Source organism: Polyodon spathula, chromosome 15 (genome assembly GCF_017654505.1).
Source record: "Polyodon spathula isolate WHYD16114869_AA chromosome 15, ASM1765450v1, whole genome shotgun sequence".
NCBI classification, from domain to species: Eukaryota; Metazoa; Chordata; class Actinopteri; order Acipenseriformes; family Polyodontidae; genus Polyodon; species Polyodon spathula.
The window spans coordinates 19,777,443-19,792,617 of record NC_054548.1 but is presented as its reverse complement, the minus strand read 5'-3'; the positions used below and the strand labels follow the sequence as shown (position 1 = coordinate 19,792,617).

The window sequence follows — 15,175 nt, the reverse complement described above, 5'->3', positions numbered from 1 at the left end:
AAAAAGAATACCTTTGGGCTTCTTGTCTTTCTAGCTCTGCAGTTTTCCATTCTTTCTCCTTTTGTTTCTGGATCTCTACTTCAATTTCCATCTGCTTTTGCCGCTGCCGTTTGCTGTGGATTGCTCGTAGTTCCTGTGAATACAAAAGCCAACACTGAGCATGCGACTTGGTTGGGCAGAAGAATGTGTTACTGGTTTTACACAGGCTGCTTCTTTCAGAGCTTATGCACGCACAGAATGCGTCAGCCTGGAAAGTATACATTTAGATGACATGGTTTAGGTATGTTCATTACAATAATGAATGTCCAAAACCTTTTTAATTGTGTATTAGTGTAAAGGCAATCTATAAACTAACACCAACTACAGTGATAGAAAAACACTTGACTATGACTGTGTACTATGTAGTGCTCCGTTCAAAGGTTTGTTCACTAGCCAGTAATTGGAACACAGTTCTGAACCTTCGAAAACTCAGTAAGTCTGATTTTTTTCTTTTCTCTGTTAACCGAAACCGTTTGACAATGTGTGAATACTATAAAATCACACATTAAAAATGTCACCTTTGGATCTGTACAATACCTGGTTAAAAAAAAAAAAAAAGGCCTGGGTCAGCTGAAGCCACCCCAAAGTTTACCTTTGCACCCCCCCTCCCCCCCTCCTGTAGCCCCGCCACTGAAAAATTAAGGGATATCTCAAATTTCTGAATTATCGACGTGACAAAACAGCAAGACTTTGAGACGTCCTGTGGGTTTCAACAATTGAAAGCCATTCCAGGCATCATCTCCAACAAGGCAACTTTAAAATCAGGGACGAACAATACAGTACAGACATTCAATTTGAACTCACTGACTGGGCGCTTGCTGTGTGAGCACCGACAACAAGCTATTCATTTTCGTGCTGAAAGAGGAAGTGCGTTACTACAAAATATTCCCTCCAAACTCTTGTGTTGATTACATTTCGGGAAGTTCAAATGTTCCTACTAGTTTCTATTTAAAAAACACATTTAGCAATTCTTATTGGTTTACTTTTAAACATTATATTTAGTTGAACATTCAGTTGTCAACAATCAATATCATTTAAAGTTTATAATTATTTCAACTTCTACCATTTGCATAAACATTTAACTATAATCTATAAATGTTCCAGTTGTTTGTCCTCTTCGTGACTGCTTATTTTATTACAGTGTAACGGGCAGTGTTGTGTGATACACTGCCGTTTCAGATCCTGCCCTGTGTTGGGGAGATGAAATGACATTAAAAGCTCTAAAACCACAATGGCAAATGAGCCCAGCTCTCTTGCATTGTGGTTTTGACTCTCACTTGAGGTGTACGGGGTCGCCGGTTCACAGCCTCAGCCCTTTTACAAAAGCACTTTATACTGCACTGTAATCCTTGTAAATTGTGTTGGATAAAGGATTATTATTATTATTATTATTATTATTATTATTATTATTATTATTATTATTATTATTAAACAAACAGGCACTTAACTTGCACCATCCTAATACTGAAGTTTTGCAAGACATATCAAAACATCGACACTATGTGCCCACACAAGTAGAGTGTAGCTCCCTCAAATTTTTGCCTAGTCCCCTCACCGGAGAGAGCCTGGCACTGCCACGGATTAAAACCCACTACCAGATCGTTATATGCAGCACCTCTATTAATGATGCCACCACCACACATTGCAGCAGGGTATAACACCAAAGCACTGGGGAAGTACCTATAGCGGCAGAATGGCTTTAATAAAATATGTACTGAATACCTAGTGTACAAGACAGAAGAGAAGTGTTATGGTAGAAGTAGTATGAAACATAAAATATATGCTAACTCTAATCCGCCCCTTTAAAAAAAAATAAACAAATCACAACTGAAAGGTCACAGCACAGGAGGCAGGGTGTCTGAGAAACAGGATTCACAAAGGTAGAAGACAGAAAAATAAAAAATAACACAAACCTAGTTTATCTACAGTTTGTAAAAAGATGTTTACATAGCCTGAAGTATTTCGTTGAGCTATGTTTTGGAGAAAATGTGCATTTTATTTTCAACAGACTAGGGTGGGATAAAAGGAATAAATGTTATAAAAGATACACTGGGATACCGTGCACTGTTCAAAAAAAGTTTCAAGTGAATCATTATTTTATAAAAGGTTGCAACCCTACTTTTTGGGTTAAAAAAAAAAATTAGCAAGAGCTGCATATGAAGATCCCAACCGGGGTTTACAGTAACATTAGATCTGAGTTTGGAATGTGAAACTTCAAAACAGATTTTATATATATATATATATATATATATATATATATATATATATATATATATATATATATATATATATATATATATATATATATATATTGCAATTTAGAACAGAACAGCATTTTATGATACCCAAGCTAAACATTAACTGTGAACAATTTTGTACCACGCAATTTCTGCAGGAAAACCCGACTGGGTCACGATTTTAGAATCAAATCGCTCACCATCAAACGTATATGTACTGTATCATGCACACTATGAGAAATCTCAGTATACAGTATATTTTGTTTAATACAGTATGTTGTTTAAGCCAATGTTAAAGGGTCAGAATCAGCTTTGTACTGGAAGGACACTATTCCGAGTTTCACATCAACATTTTCACTTGACAGGCTTTTCATATGAAAAGATAGGGGGCAAAACATAATTACAGTGCATGCTATTCAACAGTACCATGCGTAACACAGGGTGCAAATCAGTTAATACAACATAGATACCTGGGCTAACTCTGTATCTGTAATGTAAATGTGGGGGGGGGGGAGGAACTGGGCAGCACAGTGCATCTGCAATAGGATATAAAGCTTTTAACTTCCTCAGGTTTTAAAGATTATTACTGCACCTGGGAGACCTATGTGAACCACTTCCTGGTGGTCCGAGTGAAGTTTCTAAATGCACAATGTCTGGATGATGCATGGGAAGAAGCTGTTCCACAGACAAAGACAACTTCAGGTCTCCAAAGCTGTCAAGCTGGCAATTGCAAGCACTTAATTCAAATCATGAAAAACAACACATTTTGGTTACAAAAGCTGGCTTTTTCATCACTTAATTCCCAGATTCACACTCCATGGAACATGGTTCAAAGCTCTGCTGCAAGCCAATGCTTTCAAAAACTACAAACCACTTGCAAAGTGTGGAATAAGCCTTACACAGCAAGCTCATGGAATTGAAGGGCATCTAAGCGAATCTGCCGAGGATGGTCAGCACTCTTTTTGAAAATGCATTAATAGAGAGTTGTGCACGGCCAGCTAAGAACAGGGGAACCTTCAGATAGAAGTCTAGGTGGTTGACACATTCCAGGAGGGAAAACAGGCAATCAGTACAACATCATCCACAGTCCAAGAGTGGAAGAAATAAAAATGTTTAAAGTTTAATAAAAATTTTTTTTTTTTTTTTTTTTATTAAATAAATCATAACTATAGTAGAATGCCAGGTTGGAAGAAGTACCAATATTTCGATAGACATAGATGATATCTTGCACAAAAAAGGTCACACAAGATTAAAAGTCAAAAGTGACAAATTACAGCACAAGTGTTTTTGGCTTTTCTGTTTTAGTTAGCATGACATGGTTCATAGATCATGTAAGCGCAGTAGGGTAAAAGGAAGGTGCGGCAGCTATTTAATTAAAGGGGAAGTTAACAGCACTCAGCATTTTCTGTCTGTTCATTTTATTTGCCAGATCGTATGGTAATGTGTTCACGCACCTATTTCTTGGTTTTATTTATTTATTTTCTGTCTGTAAAATGTGTGATGCAAAGTTTTCTGTTATGTCTTTATACTTGAAATAAAGTGTTAAACGTTTTTCAGCCGGTGTGTATTTAAAAATGTCACCCTTAGTCAGATGTAGGCTGTAGTTGATGTGTGATCGCAAAGGTTTTACTGTATATTATTAAAAGGTTTTACATGTCAAAATGTTGTCAATCTTTAATCAAAATTAAAATGTTTTAGTAATATATTCTAAGGACATATAATCATGCAGTATTATTAGTATTACTTTGTCAGTAGGCCTAGAGGTAACTATAACTATAACAGTTTACAAAGACTAAATGTTATCATCCTAGTTTTAAAGAAAAATAAGACTAGAAGAACTCAACATGACAGCTAAATTAGAAAAAAACTTGGAGTTGCAATAACGTTTGTTAAACAGACATACAAATTACACTTACAAACTTCATTTTAAATTATGTATTTACTGTTAATGTATATTACAGCATTCTCTTATCTATCCTTATACTGTCAGATATATCCACAAAATCAATTTTAAAGTTTTTTTTTTTTGTTTTGTTAATATATCTGATCTACTTATTCCCTGGGCTCAATCTACTAATTCCCCAGACATAGCACTAGTACAGCGATCTATGTGTAAACCTTAGAAACAATGGAGCCTCCCCTTTAAATTCTAGACTGCGATCCACTTTTCCCCGGTCTACTTTTTCCCCAGGACACCGGTATTCTTTGGCCATACAAAGTACTGTTGCTGTCACTTCTCTTATTTAGTGCAGCCATGCTATTTCATACTGTAATGGTGACCCTCGGATTAATTATGTATTATTCTGCAGTCAGATGACGTTCAATGTTACAGCACTTGAAAGCTTTTACTGATGTAATAGACCCTCCCCATAGCCCCTCCTTAAGAAAGAAGATGGGATAAACATCCATCACAAAATGGTACCTGTAAAAATCAGACCATGCGATGCAAAATTGTTTAAACTAATGTGCAATACTGCATTTCAGTGATATTATTACTATTAACATCAACAACAACAACAACAACAACATTAGAAGATGCCTACATCTACATTTTATGATTTTTTATTTTTTTAATAAACACGGGGACTGTCCATGGGGTGATCTGAACTTCACTGGCATTGTATTACTCAAATCTGGCACAATGTTCTTCTTGCGTTAATAATCTGTGCTGGACAAAAGGTTAATATACTGTATGCATTTCTTACATGGAAGAAAACTTGCCATACAAACGTACTGATGCTTGGCTGAATCAAGTCCGGATCACCCCAGCGTATGAACAGTATTGTTAGACAGGATTCAGTTTCTACTGATTCATGTTAAAGTCAGATCAAACACGTTACTGAGTTACCATTTCCATTGCATGGATTAGCTGTGCAAAAACAAACAGAATAAAAATATTCCTGCATTTGGCACACTGCAAGCAGACTAGCCAGCAGTTAGCCGGTTACTACCTTTGGCACCCACTGCTCCTCCATCATCAGTTTCTTCTGCAGACTCTCTAGCTTGGCTGTGTGAATCTGATAGAACCCACCCAGTGCCTACATCATCATGGCAGAGCCAAGTGGAGAACAGACACAGGACAGCAGACAGGGTGAAAATACAGGAACGCAGCAGACTGTGAATCAACAAAACTTGCAGGTTTCCATCTCTTCTGCTAGTGTTCAATTATATTTTAAATGGCACATATTTGTTACTATTAGATGCTAATAGATTTTGGAATCAAATTCCTGTGTCGCCTTATATCTTAGATTTCCCGTTACTTGTGTGAGGGATTTACAATTAACTAATCCTGCATTCATTTTCAAATTATGACTTGCAGCCATAAGTTTGATGTCAGCATGCAAAACTGAAAAAGGAAAGAACAGGTAGCAGTTATAGTTTCTACAAGTAGAGCCTAGGACCAAGAAAGTGTAACCCATTTTATTTTCCAGATTTTCAGCTTGCAAAACCATTTAAATTTGTTTCAGTGTTAAGACATTAATGTCTAACTCCATATCATGGGAGCCAGCAAACACGACAGAATAGTAGGAGCACCAGCTTGATAAACTAGAAGAGAACAACAAGTGTTGGGATGTCAGGCTTCTCTCAGCCCATCACACAACAAAGGCAAGAGACAGGCTTACTGAGGTGTATCACTGTCCTGTGAGGCGAGTCATCAATCTAGCCGTCTATAGCATTTTACTGATGTTTAGAAAATGCTGTAGTCATTGATTAACTTTGACAGGTGGCATGTAGTAGCTATGAAAGTTGAGGCTAAATTGTACGGATATGCATTATATATATATTTCATATCAAATCAATCTAAAAATGTTGTATGTTGCCATCTTCTGCAAGCACAATGCAATATTGTGCACATGTTAAAGTGCAAATTCTATGACCTAGTCCCTACTAAACAGTGACATTATATACCAGCAGAAGTCTTAGTGTGAACAATAGCAGAGGAGATGTCCCATATACAAACACAGCAAAATAAACAAAGAAAGCTGGAAGAACAGAAGTGTTGTGTTTTGTCTGTCAGACAAATACCTTTAATTGATTGTTGAAAGTGTCGATCTCCAGCAGTCTGGACCGCGTCTCTTTCTCCACCTCGTCCAGCTGGTCTCGCAGCTGCTGCCGAGTGGACTCCTTCACTTCTAAGGTTTTTCTGATGCTCAGAAGGGTATCTCCTACAATTAGAAATATACAGATCATACACTACTTTTGGACCTTCTTTAAGACCAGATCTGGAAGAAACACATTTTCTACAAGTGGTTGAGATATACAGTGCCTTGCAAAAGTATTCAAACCCCTGACCAATTCTCTCATATTACCGAATTACAAATGGTACATTGAAATTTCGTTCTGTTTGATATTTTATTTTTAAATACTGAAACTCAGAATCAATTATTGTAAGGTGACACTGGTTTTATGTTGGGAAATATTTTTAAGAAAAATAAAAAACTGAAACATCTTGCTTGCATAAGTATTCAACCCCTGTGCTGTGGAAGCTTCCAGTTTGCACCGATGAAAGAAATTGCCTTAACGAGGACAATTACTTTACCATTGGGTTCCACCTGTGAACCATTAAAGTTGCTGTCACATTCTCTTGATAAAAACCCCACTGTTGAAGGATAATTGGTAAGGCTGTGAATCTGAAGGAAAATGAAGACCAAAGAGCATTCTACAGAAGTTAGAGAAAAAGTAATACAAACGCATAGATTAGGGAAAGGGTACAAAATAATATCCAAGTGTTTGGATATCCCAGTGAGCACAGTTGGATCAATGATCAGGAAGTGGAAGCTGCATCACACCACCCAGGCACTGCCAAGAAAAGGCTGTCCCTTAAAACTCAGCGCTCAAACAAGAAGGAGACTTGTGAGAGAAGCCACAGAGAGGCCAACAATCACTTTGAAGGAGCTACAGAGTTCAGTGGCTGGGAGTGGAGTAATGGTGCACTAGTCAACCATATCAAGAGCTCTGCATAACACTGGCCTGTATGGGAGGGTGGCAAGAAAGAAGCCGTTACTCAAAAAGTACCATCTGAAAGCATGAGTGTGACCCAGCTGTGATGTGGGAAAAGGTTTTGTGGTCAGATGAGACCAAGATACGACAAGCTTTTTGGCCAAAACTCAAAGCGCTGTGTGTGGCGCAAACCTAACACTGTCAAATCCTCAAGACACACCATCCCTACAGTGAAGTATGGTGGTGGAAGCATCATGCTGTGGGGATGCTTCTCATCAGCAGGGACAGGGCATCTTGTTACAATTGAAGGAATAATGGATGGAGCAAAATACAGGAAAATACTTCAAAAGAATCTGCTTCAGTCCGCCAAAAAGCTGAAGCTTGGGAGGAAATTCACCTTTCAGCAGGACAGTGATCCCAAGCACAAGGCCAAAGCAACATTGGAGTGGCTCAAGAACAAAAAGGTGAATGTCCTACAGTGGCCCAGTCAAAGTCCTGATCTCAATCCCACTGAGAATCTGTGACACTATCTGAAAATTGCGGTCCACAAGCATCATCCAACCAACCTGAACAACCTGGAGCAAATCTGCCAAGAAGAATGGGCCAAAATCACTCTGACACTGTGTGCAAAGTTGGTACATACTTACCCAAAAGATTTAAAGCTGTTATTGCAGCGAAAGGTGGCTCTACCAAATATTAATGTGTAGGGGTTGAATACTTATGCAAGCAAGATATTTCAGTTTTTTTATTTTTCTTAAAAATATTTCCCAACATAAAACCAATGTCATCTTACAATAATTTATTTTGAGTTTCAGTGTTTTAAAATAAAATATCAAACAGAACGAAATTTCAATGTACCATTTGTAATTCAGTAATATGAGAGAATTGGTCAGGGGTCTGAATACTTTTGCAAGGCACTCTATATACACTGTCTGGCCACTTGATTGGTACCTAATAACCTGTACCTAATATTGGCCATTGTATGCTCTGATCACAGCCTTTAAACGCATTCAGTCATTATTTTTTTACATAACTGGTGAGGGGTAGGCAAGGATTTTTGTAACAGATGCTTGGTTAGATAGAGAGAGAACCATATGCTCAGGATTCTGGCACAGTATGTGAAAAAGATCATAGGTGAATACTTACTATGTAAACTGTTTTGCTGCACCTGCTTTAATTGGTCATTCAGGGATTGCTTCTCTGGAATCAACCTTCCGAGCAACTGTTGAGACTCCTGTGCAAACAATGGGTCACACTTCAATTTAAGCTGGGTAATAACACAATAAACATCATTACATTTTTGTTGGCTGGTATTACCTTTCATAGGTTACAGCTAGGGTAATAACTTTAAATAGAATGTGTACCTCTGACAACCAGAAGTGTCTCAATGGCTTAAGATAACTGCCAATTGCAAGACATGGGGGTAAAAAGGTTTCTAAATTTGCACTACTATACAACAGCACATATAGGTTGTGATAATGAAATTGATAAAAGGGTAGAGGGTGGGTGGATGTCTAGTAGACACTAAATGTATTTTTTTCAGCTGTTATTTAATATCAGTCCCACATATAGGTACAAGCACAAGCAAACTGCCTATTTGCTCGATAATGTATCTTAACACATACTCTCAAACCTTCATGAGCTGGCAGAGCTCCTACCTGTAGCTGCTGCTGAAGATATGTGATTTCAGCGATCCTCAGCTCCCTTGTCTTGTTGGTACTCTCAATTTCATGCCGCTGAGCAGACAGACGGAACCGGACATCCTGCAGCTTCCCCTCCAACTGATGTTTCTTATCATTCTGTGGAAGAGCATTCCCTGTAAACACTCAACCACACATGGCTTACCTTCATGACATAGCCTGCTCTTCATGGGTCTTCCCACAGAGACTTGGAAACAGTAGACACCTTAGCTATTTTACCTACTGCATCTGCATCTTGTCGTAGAGAGCCCTGTTGTAATTTAGCACTAAAACCGCCGCGTGTGAAAGGTACGTGGTTGTCCGTTCTTGACTTTTCCTAAATACATGTATTAAATACCCTGATGAAGTTTGAAAGGCAGGATCGCAAAACAAAAAAAAAAAGTTATAATCCCCTCTACCTAGAACCACCAGAGAGGTTTTTCTTTTGAATATAACCTACAATATTTTATTTTTGTATACAAGCCTGTTGCTATCTCTACTGGACCTGGCAGCCATCGATTATTTTGTTTTGTACAAGGAATGCACCAGGGAAAATATCAGTAGGTGAGATTTCATCTTGAAGCGAGCCACAGTGCTTCGGCAGAAACATTTCGATCAGAAAACTGCAAAGCAGCAGGCTGCGGCAGCTCAACCTGGATTCAGTGCTACAGAGAGTGACACACTTGGAGAAAACCTGTTACTTTTGTTTTAAATTAAAAACTACTTTGGTTTTTACAGTTTTGTATGTACATATACCTGTTTACACACCAGTTTCTTTTCAAATGTTTATTTTATTATAGTTTTTCATTTTTTGAAGTCGTGTTTTATATGTGGCAAGTTAGAAAATAAACCCTTTTATGTTTAAATGTTCATTTAAAAGTTGGCTGTGCAGATGTTAGATGTGCTTGAATAGAACTTTTGAGTTGTATAGTTTGTCTTTCATTTTAATATTGATGCTGTTAAAAGTAACCATCATGATGACTGCCAGCGGCGGTTTTAGATATGAGAATAACCGCAGCAGTTCTACTGTTAAAACAGTATTTCTTCCCTTTCCTTGCAGTGCAGCCAACACCATCAAGTGCACAGCTGCTGTGGTCAAGTTTCTTGTAGTATGTTTTTCTTTTACTGCTGGCATTACACAAAGACATTCACTAGGATCCACCTACTATACAGTTCCTTTGACTGCAGTAGTATTGATTACAAGTCTACAGTGACTCTGCTAGGGAAAAGGAAATGAGTACTACTAAACTACAGTGGTTTCATTTTTTTCCCCACCTCACATCAGTGAATAAGTAGAACACCTAAAGATGCAAATGAGGCCAAGATCACGTACAGGGTTCACGATTAAAGGCCCACTGTTTTCAGTTGGTCTACGACTGATGACAGTCTGTGTTGGAATGGAAATCACTTACGAGAGCTTCCAATTCAAATTCTAGTGTCTTTTTCCTGTCTTTTAAGACCACAATGTTCTCTTGTTCTTTGTTCCTCTGGTTGAGCAGCTCTTGTCGTCGATTCCGCTCCCACTCAAGTTGACGTTGCCTTTCAAGTTCTCGTTTCGCAGCCTGCGAATAGAAAAACACATGTCAGCTGGAAAAAAAGCCCTCCCTCAGACTTTGATCAGGTGAATACCTTCAGTAATCAGTTTTTTTTTTTAATTGCATTTATTTATTCATTTTCATGACAGTTTCATCAGTAGAAAATCTGCTCTGCATAATGTGTACAATAAAAACCTATTTAAAAAAAAAAAAAAACAACCCCATGATATAAAAAACAGAAGCCCACAATAAATAAGGATAATTAGCTAGGGTGTCTTTAGCAGTTGTCTAGCATGGAAAACAAATAATTGTGCCAGACTGCTAGTTGGCAAATCATGAATAATCATCAATGTACAATTTTATGGTGCTTTTGAAAAAGAAACTTGAAATTACATCCAATGTTCAAAATAAATGCCACAAGATGTTAACAAATGCACTGGTTTATATATTTCACAAAAATCAATCCTGCAACGACAGTATCTTTGTACAATGACTCTTTTTTGACATGAAATTACAGAATCAAAGAATACAATGGTCCACAGAATGTGAATCCAATATATAAAAGCACTTTGTCATCCAGAAAGCAAAAGATGCAACGCTCACCTCCTTCCTCTCGATCTCCTTCCTCCGCTCCTCCTCGCGCTGCCGCTCCAGCTCTCTCTGCCTCTCCAGCTGTCTCTCCAGCTCCATCTGGCGGCGGCGCTCCTGCTCCAGCCGCTCCCTCTCTCGCCGCTCCTGCTCCTGCCTCTCCAGAGCTGCCAGACGCTCCTGCTCCTTGCGCTGCTGCTCCAGAAGGGCTTGGCGTCGCTTCTCCAGCTCCAGGTTACCCCGCTCAAAGTTCTCACGCTTTTTGTCCTCGAACGACACTGAGCAAAATCGGAACAGGAATTTACATGAAAAGGGGCCACTCCCTCAGTACTCGATAAAGATATATCCTGCATTTCACACGTCAGACCGATCGGTATCCCGTCAATTTGTCTCACACTTTTCATCACCAACAATTAAATCACCAATTCATCACGGACAAGAACTCACTGATTAAAGCCACAATATATCATAAAAGCTGTGCTAAAAACAAATACAGATATAATAAATCATAAATAACAGATACAGTACATATTCACTTACAAATTACATAAATAAAACCCATACTGTACTAACTTTTACTAGTTTGTGATCAACCAACTACCAAACAAACAAGCAAAAAAAAAAAAAATAAGTTTGCTTTTCAGACCTTTATTTTAACACTAGAAGCACCAAATTTCAAACTACCTGCAAGCGTCGCACCAGTCATTTTCACCTGTAGCGTTTTAAAGAGATGTGATATGATAATGTACCCGCTGTGATGAATTGTCACTGGTGATGAACTGCTGGTGATGAATTGTTGGTGATAAATAGACCCATACCAATCAGTGCTTGTTCTTTAAAGCCGCAATGTGGTATACAGATGCCCCATCTAGTGAAGCACCTGCTGTCGTGTGTCTTTCAATATTTACTAACTGCTCTTGTTCTTATATATACATTTCCATAACTCTGGTATTCTTCTTACAGGAATCAAAGAGTGGAAAGTGTTGCACTGGTGCAAACAGAAAGAAAAGTGAGCCCCCAAGAAGTAGTTTAGGTCTGTTCCACCAAATACACCATTATAAATTAGCTTGTTGCCCACTGTCAGCCAGAGGCAGAGCAGGTATTGAAAGCTCTCTCCAGCTCTACCATTTAGACTGCACTCCCAGTCACACTCACCTGGCAGATTCTTCTGCTGCTGCTGCTGTTCCTCCTCCGCAGGTTCCTCAGGTACTCTTTGTTCTAAATGTAAGCTTGTCATAGAAATACCACTGCCAGAGCGAACTCTTCTGGAAAGGAAACACAAATAAGCCCTCTTAGTCTTACAAAGAATTGTTAAAAAAAAAAAAAAAAAAACACAACACTTCAGTTTTAACATGAATCATTTAGAAACTATACTGTACTAGTGTACAAAAAAAAACAAAGAAACTTACAATATTAACCTATTATACGGCAACTTATTATCTTATTATTACATGTCACAATAACCAAAACTATTTAAATAAAAAAAACAACCCTTTAAATGTGTTGCTCCTTTGGGTTTTTTGGGGTTTTTTTTCCAGAAGAGTTCGCTCATGCTATTGTGTACTCGGGAGGGGCACCACCAAGCAAGCAGCACCACCAAGCAAGCAGCACCATGAAGACCAAGGAGCTCTCCAAACAGGTCAGGGACAAAGTTGTGGAGAAGTACAGATCAGGGTTGGGTTATAAAAAAATATCCGAAACTTTGAACATCCCACGGAGCACCATTAAAGCCATTATTAAAAAATGGAAAGAATATGGCACCACAACAAATCTGACAAGAGAGGGCCACCCACCAAAACTCACGGACCAGGCAAGGAGGGCATTAATCAGAGAGGCAACAAAGAGACCAAAGATAACCCTGAAGGAGCTGCAAAGCTCCACAGCAGAGATTGGAGTATCTGTCCATAGGACCACTTCAAGCCGTACACTCCACAGAGCTGGGCTTTACGGAAGAGTGGCCAGAAAAAAGCCATTGCTTAAAGAAAAAAATAAGCAAACACGTTTGGTGTTCGCCAAAAGGCATGTGGGAGACTCCCCAAACATATGGAAGAAGGTACTCTGGTCAGATGAGACTAAAATTGAGCTTTTTGGCCATCAAGGAAAACGCTATGTCTGGCACAAACCCAACACCTCTCATCACCCCGAGAACACCATCCCCACAGTGAAGCATGGTGGTGGCAGCATCATGCTGTGGGGATGTTTTTGATTGGCAGGGACTGGGAAACTGGTCAGAATTGAAGGAATGATGGATGGCGCTAAATACAGGGAAATTCTTGAGGGAAACCTGTTTCAGTCTTCCAGAGATTTGAGACTGGGACGGAGGTTCACCTTCCAGCAGGACAATGACCCTAAGCATACTGCTAAAGCAACACGAGTGGTTTAAGGGGAAACATTTAAATGTCTTGGAATGGCCTAGTCAAAGCCCAGACCTCAATCCAATTGAGAATCTGTGGTATGACTTAAAGATTGCTGTACACCAGCGGAACCCATCCAGCTTGAAGGAGCTGGAGCAGTTTGGCCTTGAAGAAAGGGCAAAAATCCCAGTGGCTAGATGTACCAAGCTTATAGATACATACCCCAAGAGACTTGCAGCTGTAATTGCTGCAAAAGGTGGCTCTACAAAGTACTGACTTTGGGGGGGTGAATACTTATGCATGCTCAAGTTTTCTGTTTTTTTGTCTTATTTCTTGTTTGTTTCATAATAAAAAATATTTTGCATCTTCAAAATGGTAGGCATGTTGTGCAAATCAAATGATACAAACCCCCCAAAAATCCATTTTAATTCCAGGTTGTAAGGCAACAAAATAGGAAAAATGCCAAGGGGGGGGGTCAATACTTTCGCAAGCCACTGTAATAATGTCCTACTTGACCAGACTGCCTTGTATACTGACTATCTTCTATTACTGCAACAATGTTCATCCTCTTCAACAGCAATTTACAAATATAAACACTTGAAAACGTTCACGTATACATCTTAGAAGTCATTGTGATTAGACTGTTTGAGAGAACAAATCAGAACTGTGTTATTGGCTCAAGCCACTGTATACCCAAGAAAAATCTGGAAACAGCAGCACACTCAAATCAATCACTAGCAGGGAGTATAAATTAAGTTATTTATAAACAGATAACTGTTTTAATATCAAGCCTTAATATTTTAGTTTCTTCTTTAGGTACATTAGATGGTGCTTGTTATGTAAATTAAGTTCTTTAACTTCAAAAGGCTGGTTCATATGTCAGTTCTTGTGACCCACTGGAGACAGTTGCGTGGCAGATGGATTGATTAGAAATCACCCCCAAAGACGGTTGCACAATTGAAATATGAACCAGCCTTATACTGCAAGTTCCACAGAGGCAGGTGAACTAATGTTCTGAGAACATTGTGACACAGACATAAAGACTCCACACACACACACACCTGAAAGCAGGAGGAATGAAATCCGGAGGCAGCACAGGTGGTAAAGGCTGGCCTGACATGGCCATATCTATTAAGTGCATGGCCAGAATGAACTCTTCTGCTGTAAGCTTCCCATCTTGATCAATGTCTGAAAGATTCCTGTAAAAGAGATTACAAAAAAATCTGTCTCATTATGCCACAAAAGTATTCTTTCGAGCTAAAAGAAACATGTAGCCTCAGCATACGATTATACAGCAATAGCAAACAATCTTATACTTGATCAATTTGGGGGAAACAAATCAGATAAAGCACAAAATACATATCAGAAATGAGAACACGCCGATTTATTGGGTGATGGTACAAAATGTTATTTAATTACTGAAACAGTTTTATTTTTGACCACATTTACATTTATCAAAATAATCTCAGACATGCTATACATCGCTTACCAGATAGAAGCTAACTGAGCTTGTGGTAAACTGGACTGCATCAGGATAGTTCTTGCCTGAAGACCTGCAGAGACAAAAACAAAACAAAAATACAGCACTATAAAAATTAACAACCTTTGTGTACGTGTGTGTGTGTGTATATATATATATATATATATATATATATATATATATATATATATATATATATATATATATATATATATACACACACACACATTATAGTATATTATAATTTAACATAAACACATTAAGTTACTATTGTGTTAAGTTTTAATTATTTTAATTGCATTTGATTTGTTAGATTGTTGAT

General features: G+C 38.4%; 1 protein-coding gene across 1 annotated transcript in view; it reads right to left on the bottom strand.

The window, feature by feature from the left end:
* Positions 1-15,175, bottom strand: part of itsn1 (intersectin 1 (SH3 domain protein)) — a 76,005-nt gene that overhangs the window by 27,530 nt on the left and 33,300 nt on the right. The window contains exons 9-17 of the mRNA XM_041271605.1: positions 14,863-14,926; positions 14,435-14,572; positions 12,175-12,284; positions 11,035-11,297; positions 10,309-10,458; positions 8,876-9,016; positions 8,364-8,451; positions 6,303-6,442; positions 12-133 (exon numbers count right to left, since the gene is read on the bottom strand). Of these exons, the coding sequence (XP_041127539.1) occupies positions 12-133; positions 6,303-6,442; positions 8,364-8,451; positions 8,876-9,016; positions 10,309-10,458; positions 11,035-11,297; positions 12,175-12,284; positions 14,435-14,572; positions 14,863-14,926 (1,216 nt within the window). The remainder of the gene's footprint in view (positions 1-11; positions 134-6,302; positions 6,443-8,363; positions 8,452-8,875; positions 9,017-10,308; positions 10,459-11,034; positions 11,298-12,174; positions 12,285-14,434; positions 14,573-14,862; positions 14,927-15,175) is intronic.